This window comes from Filicampus tigris, chromosome 13 (genome assembly GCF_054856515.1).
Source record: "Filicampus tigris isolate MCC_2025a chromosome 13, RoL_Ftig_1.0, whole genome shotgun sequence".
Lineage (NCBI taxonomy): Eukaryota > Metazoa > Chordata > Actinopteri > Syngnathiformes > Syngnathidae > Filicampus > Filicampus tigris.
In genome coordinates, this window is record NC_141229.1 from 11315526 (window position 1) to 11335114 (window position 19589).

At 39.6% G+C, this 19589-nt stretch overlaps 1 protein-coding gene across 6 annotated transcripts in view; it reads left to right on the plus strand.

Moving 5' to 3' along the window:
• The first annotated feature begins 6954 nt into the window (after positions 1-6954).
• Positions 6955-19589, plus strand: part of LOC147137595 (interphotoreceptor matrix proteoglycan 1-like) — a 32244-nt gene continuing 19609 nt past the window's right edge. For 4 of the 6 annotated variants that reach the window (XM_086049115.1, XM_086049117.1, XM_086049114.1 and 1 more), the window contains exons 1-5: positions 7074-7436; positions 16536-16754; positions 18616-18782; positions 19069-19097; positions 19491-19540. In XM_086049115.1, the coding sequence (XP_085905241.1) occupies positions 7367-7436; positions 16536-16754; positions 18616-18782; positions 19069-19097; positions 19491-19540 (535 nt within the window). In that variant the 5' untranslated portion in view covers positions 7074-7366. The other 2 variants (XM_086049111.1, XM_086049112.1) reach the window with 2 other exon arrangements.

The following is a 19589-nucleotide window of genomic DNA, read 5'->3' on the forward strand; positions in this document are numbered from 1 at the left end:
TCACTATTAGCAGGTGGTAGTGAATATTGACATTCCCCTAAAAATGACTATGTAGTAATTGAGGTGGGCATTTTACTACATTTTACTGGTCAATCATCCGTCATCCGTCAGAGTTTTTGGGTACCCCCACAGTGACGGTGACGGACTGAAGGATCGGTCCGTCAGTCTGACATAACGCCTCTGGTAACTGCCCATATTAGTAGTCCAAACAAGTGGCCCTCAATATGCAACCTATTTGTGGCGCCTGAACTGATACGGTCTTTTCTGAGATGGGCACTCTCAAAGTCATAGTATGAAAGAAGCACCACTTTATTTACTTTGAAAATCACAATGTACCGTGGACCAATCATTCATTGTTTATGTGAGGCATGTGGTGGGTGCACCCAAATTGAAAAATGTTTTCCTTCATTATGTGTCTTGTTTGGGTCAGAGTGTGTATACCAGGACCTGTCTCCATGCCAACGATACACATGCAGACACAAACGCACAGAGTAGCTTGTTACTGGGCCACTGAGTTCACTGCCACTTTTGCTGATATTTTGCCAGGTGGAGGAGTGTAGATTGGACAAAAATGGCATGGTCTGACTTCACTGTTAAACCAAAGTGGAGAGTGAAAATCGGCAATTCATAGAAGAATGGACTGAAAAATTTGCATTCCGTTCCCGTCCAACCAGAAGATCAATGTGCTTAATATTCTGGGAGACTATAGCTGTGATAATCTAATGTCCAATTTGGAATGGCATTATGAGCCAACGCATAGACATTTTGAAGACACAATTATTCAAAATTCAGAGGTAAGAAAGAGAAAAGTAAACGCACTCAAATGATATTTCAAATGAGGCTGCAAGTCAGGTTCTTGTCCCATCTATGACACACACAACATAAAAAGCAACAGTGCTCACTCAGTGGCATGGACTTTTCGAAGATGCAGATATAATAAAACAATGCATGCCTGATGTGATGTACACAATGGGTGAGGGCAAACCAAACGAGAAAATGACAGCTAAAATTAAGCACTCGCACTCCCACACTCCACAGCAATTCCACAGCAACCAGACGTACTGAAGTATTGACTGGTGATTTATTTAAGCAGCTGTGTGATGGAATAAAGAATGCAGAGTGCATTTCCCTAGCTTTGAATGAGTCCACTGACACTCCTGATAATGCACAGTTGATAGGGTTAGGGTGGAGGTTTTATGATGAGTCAAAAAAGAGGAGTTTGCTCGGCACATCAAGTGGAAATGACATTTTCTTTTAGTTCATATTTTGTTGTTGTTTTGAATGAGGATATTTACAGTTTCATCGCGTGTGACCAACCTCAGTAAATTGAACAGAAAAAACATATTTGAATTCGAGTATCTATTCTAAAACATAAATATACAAAACATTTTGTCTATATCAATGTCATATTAAAGTGAGAGCTACTTTTTCAATACAGATTAAAGGGTGTGTGAAGGGCTACCAATATGATACCCACTTTTGAAATAAAACATTTGCTCAAAGTACCTTCATTCATTAACCTTATCATTGTTAGCAGTAATTAATTATATTTATTTATATAAAGACACTGATCATGTTCATAAATTCTCACAATAAATGGGAACCAGATAAATATCAATATGCAACACGCTACTTCTAAAAAATCTCTGCCAAAACGATCTTCTCGACCCCTTTCCTAGAAAATCACAATGTCACATCATCAATGAGCTATTTTTAGAATACGCCCACAGGCTACTCATATGATCCTTGGAGACTTACCTGCGCCTGTGGGCACCACATTGGTGACAGCTGGTATAATGCAAAAAAAAAAAAAAAAAAAAAAAACAAGTATACAACACATTTTGCTGCAAAATGAGATAAAGAAATTTTCATTTTTTACAAATTAGATACATAAAAAATGCCATTTATTCATTCACCTTCTACAACGCTTGCTAACTAGTTAGTTATAAATGCAACTGAATCTGAATTTGTATTCTTGTCTTTACAGGCAACAGCATAATATTAATGAGAAACAAGTTTTTGCAAAAGCTAGAGTAGCCAAAGTAAGAATTTTTTTAATTCAGCATGAGCGTCTTCAAAATGGACTGCACTACTGCATTCTTTCTTTTTAAATTAGCTAAATAATAACAAGTATTTAGACATTTGGTACATATATACAAGGTGCCTAAGAAAAACAGATAATGAAAAAAATGATATCAAATGATATTATAATTGTAAATCAAAAAATAATTAATGCGGATAATAAAAAGAGAACAATAACTTTATCTGCTTTGGTTTTTCATTTTTTTGGTTTCATCTCCACATCATTAAAAATCTATATAAAATAAAAGAAGTAAATTAACCCATTTGAACTTTAAATTTTTTTTTTTTTCGAAATATAAATCTTTATTGACAAGAAAAAATGAAGCTGTAAAAATCACAAAAGAGACAGAATTTCACAACAAGCTGCAGAAAACCAGATTTGTTTTAGTTTTTGCGTTACTTGTATTATTATAAGCTATTCTAGGAAGGGAGAAGTAGTGGTTAGCAATTTTCCCTCACAGTCGAGAGATTCTACGGTTCAAATTGCTATTTTTTCTCCTCTATTCAAAATCAATAAGAAAAACATGCAAATTAGGTTCATTAAAAATTCAAAATCTTTCGTAGGTGTGAATGTGAGTGTACATGATTGTTGGTTTATACGCTAGGCCTTTGTGATCTGTGATTGGCTGGAACAGAGTTCAGTGTTTACTCCGCCTCACACCCAAAGTCAGCTGTCATAGGTTCCAGCTCACCTGTGACCTTATTGAGGACAAGCTCTACAGAAAATGAATAGACACACACGTCCAAACCTACAACTAATATAATAAACGTGCACATGCACCCACACATGCGGCACACCGGCAATAAAACAATTACTTCACAATATAATGTGTTGCGCCTCAGCACTCGCTGGTTCCAAATTGAGATTAGTGTGTCAGAAAAGTGCCAGGAGGGATTAGGCTGCTCTTGAAGAGGCTTATTTACAGCAGCAATTTGTTAGCAACTAACATGAGCGGCTAATCCTCTTCACAGGAGGAGATGAGGGCGGAGACTTGCCACACGGAGACTTCCCGCCCTGATACGCCCCGGCGACAGCCGGGGCCGCACGCCAACATGTCACGCTGTCAAAGCGATGCCAGTCCACAATATTGTTGTTTGTTGTTTTGCTTGTGACATGACCAAACACCTAAACAGGATGAGAGATGCTGAAAATGGATGGAAGAACGAATGGCTTTCTTTTAAAAATTGTAAACTGATAAAAACATGTACATTGGAGAGTTCCACTTTATGTTAGCATTTATTTGCAATACTGCTTTGTAAAACATAATGGTTGAGAGGAGGCGGTCAGCTGTCAGAGAGAGAAAACAAACAGCAGAGGCAACAACTCGGCTAAAATGTGTGTGTGGTTTTGGATGGGAGAGACAGCTAAAATGTTGAAGCTAAAAAGAAATTTGACAATAACAATATACCAAGATAAAAAAACAACAACAACATACAGCAGTAAAAAAATCTACAATACAAATAACAACTGCTTGTATGTAGTGAGAGTCGACTGACAAAAAGCAATTAAAGGGACCAGGAATGCCGCAAACATTGGCACTCATTTTATAGTTCTGTACTTAAAACTGATGGCAGTGCTAAAAATGACCTACCAAAATGACACAGCAGTGAATTTAGGCTTGTTTTGTGACAGTATTCGTCAGTCTTTAAAAACGCCCACTTTCAAAGAAAAAGTGTCAACTTTTTGACGTAGATGCGGGGACAATGCGATGCTGAGTTTCATTTTTTTTTGAAACTCGAAGAATTACAGGTAAGCAAAACAAAACAAATGGGATTGACCAAGCAGAGGAGTGTTTTTTTTTGCAGTGATCACTATAATGATTTTATCTTGAAAGATTAAGTGTTTTTGTTGGAGTTTGGAACTAAATGGCTTACGAATAAATGGCCCCCTCAACTGCAGTCATAGTGCTGCTGTGCGGCTCCTCGGGCTCGGCTATTGTTGAAAATCTCCTTGCACGGATAGCCTTGGTCCCAGGGCTATGGACCTAATCGCCGTCGAGCTCTGTGGCAGTCAGGTAGCAGTGATCTTCTAGCTCAAGGATAGGGAACTCCGATTCCTTGAGAGCCATATCCTGCCTGTTTTGGATCTCTCGCTACTACAACACACCTGATTCTAATGATCAGCTCATCAGCATGCTCGATAGAAGTCGGAAACAGCATGCTCGATAGAAGTCGGAAACAATCCTGATCATTTGAGTCAGGTGTGTTGTAGGAGGGAGGGATCCAAAACAGCCAGGATATGGCTCTCGAGGAACCGGAGTTCCCTACTCCTTTTCTAGCTGCTAATGTGACCAAGGCCAGCCGGACGAACACTGGCTTCTTTCTGGATTCTCATTGCTGACAACCTTGATTTTCTCACCTCACTGCCTTCCTCTCAGTGGAAACGCTGCCGGCAACCCTGCTACTCCTTTTCCCACTTGTTTTTTTTCGGATGCAAAAGCGTCCCTTGGTGTCTTAAAGAGCACTGTTGTAGTGCATTTCTTTGAGAAGTTGGATCCGTCCCAGCATCCCTCCAGAGAAACTGGATGATGGAAATTACTTTACTCACTCAGCTTTGGGTGATCTGAACAATGTTTTATTCTGGCAATGTACAGCTGGTGTGAACGGACTCTAGTCTCCCAAAAGGTGCCCCCCCATAAATATTTTGTGCATCCCTCCTTATAGAGACCTGCATTACCATTCAATATTGCTCGTTACATATTCATCTCTATAAATAAAACACTATAGTCTTTTGATCTCCCACCTGAAAACCTGCAGGAGAGGAAGGTTCAACCTTTGGACCTCCAAATGGTCATCTCAAAGTGCAATAAGGACAATCTTTTCCTGCCTTTGCCAGAGCTGTTTACTCCTCCATGGGAAATCATAAAAGTTTTACAGTGCTCTGGCCCTTTGTTTCCAATTCACTAGAACGAGTTCTGTGCCCTCAGTACATGACACACTGGCCAGATTCTAACTTAAATCAAAATTAAACAAAGAGATAAATGTAATGTTGACATTATTATATATTATCATGTACCCAGCTATATAAATATAATTTCTTATATTTATGAAAAAAAATCAGGTCTGCGTGAGAGAAAAATAGTAAGCACCCCATTTACTAATTTCCTCTCTTATAGTGAACAGTTAAGGAGAAGCTTATCATTGTGAGATTTTCAGAGGTTGAAGTGCGCATAAATATGTCCACATACATTTTAGTGCTGCTTGACCACAGTTTTTTATAAGCGGCGTATGTTCTGTGATTTAGATGTGTGCAAATTGTGTCCAGTTCCTTCGCTGACATCACACCAAGATATAGGGGGACGAAGGTGGTCATGTCCATATTAAAAAGATAATTGGGCTTTTCTAGAGTAGTTAGTTATTTCCAGATGTGGGTATTCCGTCTGATCCACCGGTCCATCTGTCCGTCTATGACGGATGCCCGTTTTGCTGACGTTAGACGATAGACGATACACAGGAAACTTTAAAAAAAGATGGACCAAGCATAGACGGAAGTGGATTTTCCTCCATCTGTGTAATCATAACAAACCTGGTGAAGTCCAAATGGACCTCACAGCTCATTATTGACGGACGCCCGTTTTGCTGAAGAGAGACGGAAACACGACCCAGACTGCATTGAATGTACAGCAGGTGGCGGTATGAAACAAAAAGAGAATCATGTGTTAGTCAGGCTGAGCATCTAACGATCCCAAACGCTTATCTAAGAAGTAATAAAGTACCAATCGGTTTGAATACAGACACAGTTTTACAGAGACGTTCTTGTGAGTTAAGTTTTCCATTTCTATTTTTAGTTTTTCAAGGATTGTGGTTAGAAGTTGTGAAACTGTATTTTTCTGGCCCACACTCCATTTCACAAGGTGGCAGTAATGCACAAATAGTTGTTTGTCAAGCACTAAAAGACGGGGAGGAGAAGATGCAGAAGACAAATTAGAAGAAATAAAAACATTAATTTATTGTAATTCCTGCTTTATGTCTGTTCGCGAGGACTAGGAAGCATTTTAATCCACCAGGATTGTACATTTTGTCAACAATGTGACACAGGATTCTGGTTAAGGTAAGCAACACTTAACCATTTTAATCAGACAATGGATGAATGAATGGATGAAAGTTCTGTTGGAACTTTTTTTTCAGATTGACGGACTGGGGGACCTTTGATGTTTACTGATAGAAGCACGGCTAAAATAACGTGACGGACTGGCCAACAGACGATTACAGTTTGGGTTAGGGTTAGGGTTAACCTAAAAAACAGACAGATTGACGGATGACAAACGGGTACCCAGGCTGTTGACGGAGGACGAATGACGGACAGGCAAACTATAGTAAAATTTCCACCTCTGAGTTATTTCCTGATTTTTCCAAAAACAAATGGATAAAATCTAAAATACAAGCTAGTTTATCCCGATCAAGAGTACATCAAGTTTTTGAGTGGAAAAATTGTACCTTGATGAAAGAGACCACAAAACGCAATAATAATAATAATAATAATAATAATAATAATAATAAAACAATCACAACAGTACAAATAAAATTGGTGGTAGCCTATTTGGTTTGAGAGAGGATAGAAAATGGACAGCAAAAGCAGTAACAGACAACAAATAGAAATGAAGAAATGACACTTGGCCTTTCCCTTGGTGAGTCACTGGAATGATCTGTTTATATCTGCTTGAAATTGACATCATTCAGCAGAGGTTGCAGCACGCATTACCTTGGAGTGCACACGTCCTTCCAAGCCACACGTTTGGTTGTGTAAGGAGTAGGACTGAAGCTCATTGTGCGCATGCATAAATAGAGGCCTTCTGTCCCACTTTGCGCTTCACTTTGTCTCAGCAGGCCGTGCCAGAGCGGAGTGGGCAGCACCATCGAGCAGGTTCTTTGGAAGTGGCCCAAACGTGTGCTCAGCTGACAGGGTTCGCTCGTGTCCAGAAGGCGACTAACAGGATGAGGCCGGGCAGCCACGTGGTGGATTACGAGCCGCGAGAAGAAGGTAAAGAGATTAGAGCCTAAACAGAATCTGCTGTCTTAACCTCATCACTGTTGCCACTCTGACGGGAAGTAGCCTGAGCTCGAGCTGGGATTCCGAGCGTGCCACCCCGTTGCACCTCTTTCCCCCCCTTCGCTCCCTCTGCTCGTCCATCCATGCAGCCGCCTCTCCCGTCCACTGGGATCCCACCGAGGCATCCAGGAACTTAGACAACAACTTTAACGGCACTGATGAGGACACTTGTACACACTCTGCAAGAGAAGACATCCTGGACATCCTATATACCACCTTGGAAATTAACCCACCATGCTTGTTAAATTAGGACTATTCTTCTTCATTTGGTGTCCGCTGGGCCTCCAAGCAAGTCAAGTTAAAGGTAGGACAGCACTAGAGAGGAAGTATGCTTGTTTTTGTCAGGTCTGCATCGTTTTGTGAGAAAGGCGACAACATGAAGTACCTGCACAGTATAATGCAATCTAAAACAAAAGCTGCAGTATATCAAAACATTCATTCTTTTTGATTGTGAAAGGTAAGAATCCATCTTGACAAATTTCACAAGTGGGATCCACTGCATGACTGGTAATTGATCATCCTGATTTTCCAACAAAGACAGCGAAGACCACTTTAAACTTAGCAGTTTTATTATCACTGGTAACTTCAACTTGAGTGTGAGGCGGCACAAGCAGTGAATCAGTGAAGAAAGCTCATGGAGATTTTGTGATAAGAATGAAAGATAAAAAAAGGGAAATAAAATGTGATGAAAGAAAATTACTTTATACTAGAATGTGATTATAAAATAAGGACAATAGTCCTGTAATACGCTATGATGAATTTCTGGCATTAGAATTATAAAGGATTTCTTTCTTACTATGCGATGTACTATGGTTCTTAATGCACCTGCAGATTGCAGTAGTGAAAAACTTTACTGCATCGAACTGCGATCTATTTTTCTTCTATAGTACTGGGTCAATACCATTGTTAACTGCCTTTGGTGTCCTCATCAGAATCACTCAGTCATTCTGAAAATGTAGTGGAATAATGAAACTCTGTAAGCGGCCAAACATTTTCACACATACCAGTACAGTGATAAGAATCTTCAAATGTTTTTCCTTAATTTTATACACGTTTTGTCTTTGTGATTTTGTTACGTCCCACACACTGCTCTGCTAAGTGTTTGTTTAATAAGTGGTTGATTGATACTAAATCAAAGAAGTTTTATGTGTTTTTATTGTAAACAATAAGTTATTTGATAGATGAGTCCTTTTTATAATGTATATTGCGTTTTCATAATCATGTTTTGAGTTTTTTGTAGTGTACTGTATGTGTCCACCCTCTCATTATGAGGTTACAGTCCCTTTAGTACACACTGTGATGTTTTCAGTGACATTAGGACCAACATTTTGTCTTTTTCAACTGAGGCAGAAACAGTGGAGAGTAGCGGAATTATGTTTTGAATTTGTCATATTTAGTATATAGCTGGGTGTTGTCTAGCTTAACATGTCCATGCAGTCATAGTGAAATGTCAATTGATCTAAAAAAATGTCAAGAAATTCAAAATAGTGTCATGTCATGTCATGTCATCTTCCAAACCGCTTATCCTATATAGGGTCGCGGGGAGTTGCTGGAGCCTATCCCAGCCGTCAATGGGCGAAGGCAGACTACACCCCGAACTGGTCGCCAGCCAGTCGCAGGGCACAAAATAGTGTACATTTGTAAATAGCACATAGTCAGCTTGCTTAAGGAAACATATTGTTCAAAAAATGCTAACATCAGCTAAAAATATCCACCCTGGCATTGTGAGAATGGACAATCAGCAAACCAGCAAGCTCACATTTTTTGCTATTTGCATGTACATTCTGTGCTTGCAGTTAGTTAAAGTAAAGAAAAAAAAACAATAAATAAAATGCGGAAGTGTCAAAGGCACATTATGGTTGCCTCTATTATAATTATATCATGATTATTATTGCCATGCAAATGGCTGACAACCAGTCCACCTCTCGACTATAGTCAGGTGGGATAGGCTTATCATCATCTTTATTATTATTGTTATTGTTTTTGTTATTGTTATTGTTATTATTATTATTATTATTATTATTATTATTATCATTATTATTATTATTATTATTATTATTGTTATCCATCCATTATCCAAACTGCTTCTCCTTAAAAGGGTCGCGGGCGTGCTGGAGCCTATCCTAGCTGTCTTTGGGCAGTAGGCAGGGTACACCCTGAACTGGTTGCCACCCAATCACAGGGCACACAGAGACAAACATTCGCACTCACAATCATACCAAGGGACAATTTATAGTGTCCAATCAATATACCATGCATGTTTTTGGAATGTGGGAGAAAACCGGAGTACACGGAGAAAACCCACGCAGGCACGGGGATAACATGCAAACTCCACACAGGAAGGCCAGGGCTGGATACGAACCTCTGCACTGTGAGGCGGACGTGCTAACCAGTCGACCACCATTATTACCACGCATTATTATTATTATTATTATTATTATTAATAGTAGTAGTACTAGTAGTAGTAGTAGTAGTAGTAGTAGAATCATCAATGCTAATGATAGCAATGTAACATAATTAAATATGTTTCCTTTTTAGGTACATTATTTTTTTCAACAACAAAAGGAATAAAAATAATTACAAGTGGCTGTGAAAACACTGCCCTACATTTACCAGCACATGGTAAAAAATGTAATGAATATAAAAATAATTAAATGAACATGCAGAAAGATGGGTTTTAAGGTCTGATTTAATTACAGCAAAATATCATAAATGTCTTGCAGTATACTACAGTGAACACCACGGCAAACTACAATCACAATTGTATTGTAAACAGTGCCAATCAAAGCAGTGCATAAGGCAGAATCTTTGATACTGCCCTTGTGTTGACAAGAGTGTGCAGGTATATCTAATGTTGTGGGCAGTGGTATTTTATTTTCAAGCACGTTGGAAGGCCCACACTGCGGAATGAAAATAGGAACTTTTTATTAGATCCACAAGAGCTAGCTGAAGCTCACAAGTGTTCTCCATGAACAAAACAGGAGGCTGTGTGTGCGTGGATAATATAATGTGATAACGTCTGGTGTCTTGATCGGTGTGATGTGCCCGCTTGAGCTCATTACGCCGAAGGAAACAAAAGCCATTCTGTTCCCGGCGTCACAGGACGCTAATCTTTTCTGGCTCGTAACTCCGCCGGGCGGTCTCCTGCGCCTGCGTCAGCCATTAAGGCCTCTTGTTCTTCCTCCCTGCTCTCACCCCCGTGCCTGTGCATGTGCACAATAAAACAACCCAAAAAACCTTTTCAAAAATCATGCGGGGCCAACTTTAATATTTGGAAGTCTAATCAGTGGTGTTTGCCTGAGAGCCCCCCAAAAAAGGGATATTAGCCCCTTAATGACATTTCATCAATGATTTTTTCATTACATTTTTCAAGAGCACTTTCATTGGGGTCGCAGGTGAGTTGGAGCCTGTTCAAGTGGACTTGAGTCCAGAAGTGAGGTACACCCTGGGCTGGTTGGCAGCTAATCACAAAAGACAAACAAGCATTCACACTCATATTCAGTGCAAACGGATGGATATTAAAATAATGTCACGTGTAATGCAAAGTGAATGATTCATTCCAGGCTCACATTGTCAGAAATCATCCAGCCATGCATCTGCACGACACTTTTTAGTTGTTGTCACTTTTTTTTTTAACAGTATTTTGGGGCGCAAAAGATTCCGCCGCACAAATGCTCCCATACAACAAGCACAAAAGGGTGAGCTGTTGTATCCTGTGACCATGATTCTTTGCACATTGTCAGTTTCAGGCCATTTTGTATTTGGATTTGTGAGTGCATGCTTGTGCAGGGCCAAATAATCCTATTCCTCCATCCCCTTTAGCATACGTATGATGTCAAGGGTGTTTGTCCCACAAGGCAAAACAATACACCGTGCTCATGTAATGCAAAGACATGAACAAAAGAAAGGTTGAATGAAGACACATAATCGTCACAAAAGTTTTGTTCATTGGCAGCTGTTCCCTCACACGGCATGTCAGAGGTGCTCCATTCAAAGTGGAAATCTGAAAGACGTGCTTTGGAGCGTCAATCCTCAAGGCTGACGTAGGAGGAAAACACACCCACGCCGCATCCTTTCTTTCTAAGTCACATTCTGAGCATTTGACATTTTTATCAGGTACCCTTTTCATTGTTGAATTAGCAGTACAGTATGACGCATGAAGAACACACTGTGACCTTGTGTCCATCGTCACGTCACGGTAGAAATGCGCCCAAACCTTAAGCAGCATTACATTTAGCTGTTTTAGCAAAGCTGTGAACATTCATACCACATTCCGTACATAACCCTTTGTCATTGTTTGAATGCAACCAGAAAACAAAGAAAAACATAAATATACACAAATACAAAAAAATACATATAGTTGTTCTCTTGTGCAGTATATATTCCCAAGAATCTGCATGACAAAATGAACTAGTGTCCAAACAAAATGCACACAAGACCAATCTCGGGTGTACCTCGGCTCTCACACAGAGTCAATTGGACAAGGCTCCAGCTCATTCGTGACACTAATGAGGATAAGCCCTATAAGGAAGTGGATGGATGGATGGATGGATGGATGGATGGAGGGATGGATGGATGGATGAATGGATGGATGGAAGGAGGGAGGGAGGCAAAATGCAACTGAACATATTGACCCTTGGCTATTACGTTGAAGATGGAATTGTAAATAATCGATGCCATCGAACTGCGGCCACTGTAAAGCCATTAATAACTGGGCAATACAGGCCTTCTTTTTATGTATTATTGGAATTTTTTCAACCAGACATACAAATGTAAAAAAGAAATAACTAAAAAAAAAGGTGAAGTCTTAGGGCCCAATTTTCATGCCCAGCGCAAGTCTAGTACAAAGTGCAGTCTAACCGTGGGCATGGGTACAGTTTTCTTTCTTTTGGTATTTTCCTGGACTGGCGCAGGTAGAAGGGGCGTTTGCGCGGTTGTGGGAGGGGACTCAGCCGACTTGTTTGTCATCCAATCGAAGCGGCTCCCTTAATTCTCTTTAAATGCAGCATAGAAAGACGCGCACAGTCTACAGTACATGTCGATGCAGGAGATTTAAAAGGAACTGCAAGATCTCCACTTGTGGATGATGTAAAGTTGGCCGTTGCCAAGTGGGCACTTGGAGACAAACTTCAACTCCCGATTGTGCATCAGTGTGTGACGACCCAAGCACCTACAGTACTTATAGATGTGCTGTGGTCAGGGGGTTGCTTTCAAAGGTATTTCAAAGGTGACAATAATAATTATTATTTCAATTAACTGATTTATACAATGATTCAGAAGGATTGTCCCAACACATACGTAAAGCTCAGAATCGATCAAATCCACCAAAATTCCGTTACACCACTTGCGCCACAACTTAGCTTAACTTAACTTAGCCTTTAGCTAAATTCTAGGCTATTTTCTGTCAACAAATTGTCAGGTGCACCAGGGGCATGTAATGAAAAATGCCCTTGGTCTGCCAGAACGCCCAGCAAGGAACAACATGGTCTGCCAAATGACAAAATACAGTAAACTAAACACAGTAGACTTGAAAATGAAGAATGAAACGAAAATGAAGATGCGCCAGTTTTTACGCACGTATGCCTGTCTACCAAAATAGGGCTCTTAATGATGTATCACATCATTCATCTCACTTTCACATCTTTAGCGATTAACCACGATCATTCAAACGGGAAAAAACAACAACAATGAAATTCAAATAATCCGTTGACGGTTCAAACTGTTGCCAACATAACTTTAAAGGCATTTTCGGTCGCCTCATGTTTCTCAGTTAATCATTCTTGTCATACAAGTGTTAGTGTTTTAATTCACATTAGGCCCAGATGCAACACAGAGTAAAATGAATACGAATGTCAAAATTTTTTCTGTCATTCAAAACCAAATTAACCACTGCAAATGTTGAAACGTAAAAACAAGAAAACAATAGTTTAAGCATACAACACATTTATGTTGTTAAAAGTAAAACATTTAAGTAACAATCTATCTTAACTTTATTTCAAATTTAAATAAAAGTGAAAAGAGGTATTTGTTAAACCATGTATCGGTCTATTTCCTAGAGCTGTTTACAGTGTAATGTCAACGAGAGTTCTGTGAGGCCTTTAAAACAACAAAGCTACTGTGCATCTGAGACGTTTGCACAAACAACACAACCTGAGTGCTCAGTGCTGCATGCTGTTTGTCCGCTGTCTGCACACGAGCGTGCATGAGTCGCTTGCCAGAATCGAAAGAGGATCACGTCGCAGAATTGATCTCTCATTTTGTTTTCCTCCCCCAAAAAAACAAAGGACAACAACCCTAAAAAAACTTTAGTTTTCTTTAAGATTGGTAGATAATCCAGAGGTGGCCCGTTTGTTATTTGGGTCTGATGACTTCCCGTCTGTGTTTGGGGGCTCATAAATCCTGGCTTATTGTCTTAAGGAGCCCTCTGAGGGTTGCCACCTGGCATCACAATGCCGGCTTTTCTTCTCAAACAGCTCTGATGCAATACTGACGACTGGCGCACTGGCTTGTGTAACAGCGGGGAATTAGCTTCTGCTCATACCCGCCATCCGAGCCGAGGTCTCCTGCACGTGAGCAGCGTGTCGCACCCTGTCCGTGCCCACATGGCCGTGTTGGAGTTATGCGTCATATTTGTTCCATCCATCCATTATCTGTACCGCTTATCCTCACAAGGGTCGCGGGGCGTGCTGGAGCCTATCCCAGCTGTCTTTGGGCAGTAGGCGGGGGACACCCTGAATTGGTTGCCAGCCAATCGCAGGGCACACAGAGACAAACATCCGCACTCACAATCACACCTAGGAGCAATTTTAGAGTATCCAATCAACTTACCATGCATGTTTTTGGAATGTGGGAGGAAACCGGAGTACCTGGAGGAAACCCACGCAGGCACGGGGAGAACATGCAAACTCCACACAGGGAGGCCGGAGCCGGGATCGAACCCACGGCCTCTGAACTGTGAGGCGGACGTGCTAACCAGTCGACCACCGTGCCGCCCGTCATATTTGTTGATTTTCATAATCTTTTTTGGGCACCTGTTGTGCTAATGGTATAATACTACAATGAATGAGACTATGTATTGTACATGAACGAGGGGGCCTAAAGATACCTTTGGAATCAGGATCGGAATCATTTTGTTTGCTATTTGTGTCAACACCACATCGAAAAACAATTAGCAAGTGACCAGCAGCATACAAACTAAATACACCGCAGAGAACAGCAATAAAACTTGGCTGGGGGAAACATGTCCGCTTGTGGAAAAGACCCATAATGTCCTTACAGAAGGATAAACTACTGCACAGAATAAAATATTTTACAACACCTATCATAGAAAAGGAGAAATGGTCCAAGATACAGTGACAGATAATAAGCACATTATTTTCATTTCATTTCATTTTGAGTTGTTCAGGCTGAGCACAGCACAGGGGAAGAAACTCTCAGCAAAAGGAGAGGTGGAACATTTAATAGAATGGAAACGTTTGCCTGAAGGCACAAGAACAAAAAGGCTGGCTGCAGGTTGACCTGTAGGCTAATTTACAATACTTAAGGCCTGAGACAATATGCCTCAGTTCGGCACATCATTGTCAGTTTTCTGATTCTTTACAGTTAAGCTACCAAACCACACAAAGATTGGACAGGATGCTGTCAATCACACGTCAATAAAAGTTATATACCATATGATTGACGTTCAGACCAGTCAATGACGGCTCCTACAGTCAGGGACCACGCCAAACGGTGATAATGGTCAAAATGCTAATGATGGAGGGGTCTCTTGACACCTGTGTTCTTAGGAACTATTGGCCCATATCTAAGCCTCTGTATCAAAAATTGTCGGAACAAATGTTGTAACACTGTTAGCCACTCTATGTTGAACACATGTACCATTTTTAATTAAGTTCAGTCAGAAAGAGCTCTTCTCAGGTTCTGGAAGACAATTAGATGCTGGTATATGTTTCTGTTTCTGCTTGAACACCGAGCAGCTTTTGATACCATTGATCATCACTTCTTAATAAATAGGCTGAGGAAATGGTAAGTGTCCTGCGGACGGCCCGTATGTGTTTCGTTTCTTAGATATCAACCTGATTTCTTTCTGTAGTTTTTGGCTCCCATGAATCATTTTGTCTCCCTTTCTTGCGGTTCTCCTCAAGGGTCCATCTTAGGGCCCATAATTTTTGCACGCTATATGCTTCCTCTCAGAGATCAATTACGACTCACCTGTTTTCTGAAGCTTAGCCATGATTGGTTGTTATCTGAGCCCTGAGCAACTTCAATGTCATCGTCAGTTGACAGTAGTGACAAAATTGCCGCTCCCTGAGCTAGCTAAAAGCGGGCGTATTTCTCATATTCCACAAACGCAATATTAATCAGAACACCGTGTTTAGACTAGTGGGCCTGCATAGGACATATTCTGGAAGAAAATATGTTTGTGTTGAAAAATGCTTTAAGGAACCCTGGGGCCATATTCAATCAGGCCATGCTTTTTGTTGAACATATTAAACCTGTAACAATTTTGCACTTTTTCCACCTACAAAACATTTCTAAATTTAGGTGCATGTTATGTAATTTTGAACTAGACAAGAACAATTATGTATTTGTCTCCTCTTGACTTGGATAATACCAGTCACTCTTCACCTCTCTCCAACCAAGACTTCAATTATAGTTCAAAGTGTCACCGTAAGGCTTTTGTTTATAGACTAGACATTTTTTTTTTTTTTTATTAGTCCCAAAAGTTTCCAGCCTCACCTTGAAAATGAATACGCACCGCTGATATCTTCATAGAGCAGACAGGCCAAATGTAACAAACAAGGTGCTCCTCAATCACCAGTAATCAAGATGCCAGTACTTTAAAACATTGTGGAAAACTTGAAAGTGGTGCTTGGCTGTTGCAAGATAATGCCCCAGCTCACACAGCACAGGTTTCAGTGAGGACTGCGGGCGACTATGTATACCCGATCCTCCCGCACCTTCCTTATTCACCAGATTTGGCCCCATTGAACTTCTTCCTGTTCCCCAGACTGCAACATGAACTGCATGGTCAATATTTTGATCCTGGTGAAATCATCATAGATGCTGTAGAGGCACTCCTTGAGGGGTGTCATCATACCTGGTTTTGTCATGGAGTTATGTAACTGGAGCATCAAAGGAACAAAGGGATTTAACTCCATTTAACTTTTATGTTGAAAAATAATAAAAGATCAGCATTCTATTTTCCTCTTCTGGGCGGAAATGTTTGAGACACCACTCGTATTTTCTTGATGTGTTTATTCTTATATGACCTGTAAAATGTACTTTGTAAAATGTTGTAATTCTGTATTTTATAGTGTGATTGAATGTGAAACGTGCTATAGAGGTATCCAGAAAATATATATCGGTAACAACAAATGCTTTCTGTTCCTCCTCCTTGCAGACATTCAGCACCACGGTATCTCCGGACTCCGGGATGTGAGATACCGGCACTTTCTAGAAGCTTCCAGAATAACGAAATATAACAGTAACAAAGTGAGAGCTAGCGAGGATGTACATCGAAGGAAGAGGTCGACCATTCTCACCACTGGTGTCAAAGTATGTCCACATGAGACCATGAAAGCTGTCATTGGCAGCCATCGAGCTTACTACAAGCTCCGAGGTAATTGTGCTCATGCTTTTTTTTTTTTTAACTTGAAGTGCATCTCACTCATATACTCAAATGTTGTTTTTAGATTACAATATGTTTTAATGCATTTTAATAATAAGTCCGTTATTATAATAAACCGGCCCAAAACATTTTTTATTTTATTTCATTCATATATTTTGAATATGATTGTAGTCATCTATTTTTACACTGGGAATGTGTGTTTTCTCCTTTTGGTCAGGGACAGCTTTCACTGGTGGCTCTTTAGAAATCTTTGAGCAACCAATTATCTTACAGTTTGCCGTCCTCATCTGTGTCCTTGCCTTGTGTGAGCTTGTTTAGTTTCAACAAGGGTGCTTCCACAAGTTAACCTTGTTTTTTAGTTAAATCGTTTTGGTCTAAATGTGCTTGCACTTTTCACAGAACACTTGGAAAGCGTATTTTTTATTTCAGAAGAAAAATACAAATAATTGACACGTCAATCATGGCATAAGCAAAAGTATGTTTGAGTAAAGACACAAAGAAAGCCTTGATATTCAACATTTGTATGCAAATGGACTCTCTCCAAAAATGGTTTGTGTTTGATTCAAGCAGCGCATTAAAATGGCCGCCTTGGCTGTTACAATACATCAGTTGATAACATGCATGACTCCAATGAGTCATTAAAAAAAAAAGAAGCAAGATGACTTTGGTGTTGTGGACACACTCGCTAGATGCAGAAATTAATTTGCCTGGGAATAAAGATGATGTTGGACACTTTGGACCTTGCAGGCACAAGAAGATTCCATTGTGTTTCGGATATTTATATTCATAAAGATATGCAAATGCGGCAGATTAAAAAACATGAACAAGTTGACCTTTATTGAATTGAACCAACAGCGTTTCGTACTTTATTTATTTATATCATTGCACTGTATTTGGAGTTGTGCTCAAACACTATTCGGAAGCAATCCAGTTTGTACTGTGGATTAACATAATTACATTGATGAATATATGAATAATTATCAGAATGGAATAATTAATTTCAAGTAATTAATTCCAATTTACCACAATAATGTATGCATTCTTGCACATCATTTTTCTGTGCTCCAATTTTCCCATGAAGAAAACTGTAAGAACCCAAGTACACATTTACATTTCATATTAAATGTAATAAAGGGCGGAAACAAACCTGTGAAAATTACCAATCCCAATTCCGATGAAGTTGGGACTTTGTGTAAAAAGTAAATATAAACACAATACAATGATTTGCAAATCCTTTTCGACCTATATTCAGTTGAATACATTGCAAAGAAAAGATATTGAGGGCTTTATATTCGTGCCCATGGCAAGTCTAGGGCAAAACGCTGTCTAACTGTGCGCATGGGTGGTGTTTCCTTACTTTTGTTATTTTCGCAAACACACACAGCTTGAAATGGTGGACCATTGTGGGCATGACAACACGTTCCAAAAAAGCAGAGGCAACAAAAGACTGGGAAATCACGGCTCATGTGACGTTCGCAAGCTGAGACGTGATTGGTCATCACCTGAGCCCAGAGTACATGTGATGTAATTTTCAGTCGACAGCAAGTGGCAAAATGCATTTTTAAATGTGTTCATTGCACATGAAAAATAATGAAGTTATCAAATTCATTATAGATAAAATATTAACTTTTTACTGCTGAAAATTGCAAAATTAATGAAGTATCCCTTAAAAAAAACACCACTTTGCAACATTCCGCAGGTGGACAGATTAATTGGAAACATATGAGTGTCATAAATGGGTATACAAGTTGTCTACAAGCAAGGATATGTTGAGGTTCACCACTTTGTGCCAGTTTTTTCCACCGACATCATTTGGCAATATAATAACACGAAATTGCATCTTCTTTTCAAGTTTGTCAGGAAGCCATTTGGGAGGCCTTTCGCATTTTCCTGGACAGGGTGCCAAACACTGAGGAGTATCAATCTTGGGTCTACACCTGCCAACATGAAAACCTCTGCATGGACGACCTGGCTCAGAACTTCAGTAGTTCGCAGGAGCATCTGGACATGGTGGCCCGAGTGAGTACTACTTTGCTTGTATCTTCATTAACATAAACAAAACCCCAAAATGCAATAAGAAATAATAATAAGAAATGTTAAAAAAATAATAATAAATCAAAAAACAAAACCCAAACAGTCTTAAAGATTAAATGTGAATGTATTGAACTTCAAAGTTAAATACAACTGAATCACATTTGTGGGTGATTTTCTTGTGTACCATTACAGGGAGCTTGAATACCATTAATGTTACACATACTACACTTTTAGAATTACAGATCAAATGTGATTTTTTTTTTACTTTCAGAGAGTGGCTGAGCAGGCTGAACTTGAAGGGTAGGTGCAAACTCAACTTTTTAAATAGCTTTTTATGTGTGTTTCTTGACATTTTTCTTAAAGTAAGTTATGTATTTCAGTATGTACATTGGCCAAGTTAGATCCAGATTTGCGTTTTTTTATTTTTTTAAATACCGTTTCATTGATGTAATAAGCATGTTGTTGGTTGTGTCATTAAAAGTTTTGTCCCTTTACCCATACATCAATACTTGTAATTTTTTCCAAAGTACCATGCAAACTATTACAGCCTAAGATACATAAAAAATTGAAAATATGGTGTCCACTTTCACTGAAGTTTTAGTTACTAAATAGGATTCTTTGTTTAATATAGGACTTCTTTCATAAAACTAAAGTAGAAAGTCATGTTCTAATGGCTAATGTCTCATTTACCAGTGTTGTATTGGAAACACCGGAACCGGGGGTGGAATGTGAGTTAAAAACAAGTGAGCTGATGACATATCAAGTGCAGTACACGTTTAATGTTGATTGAGT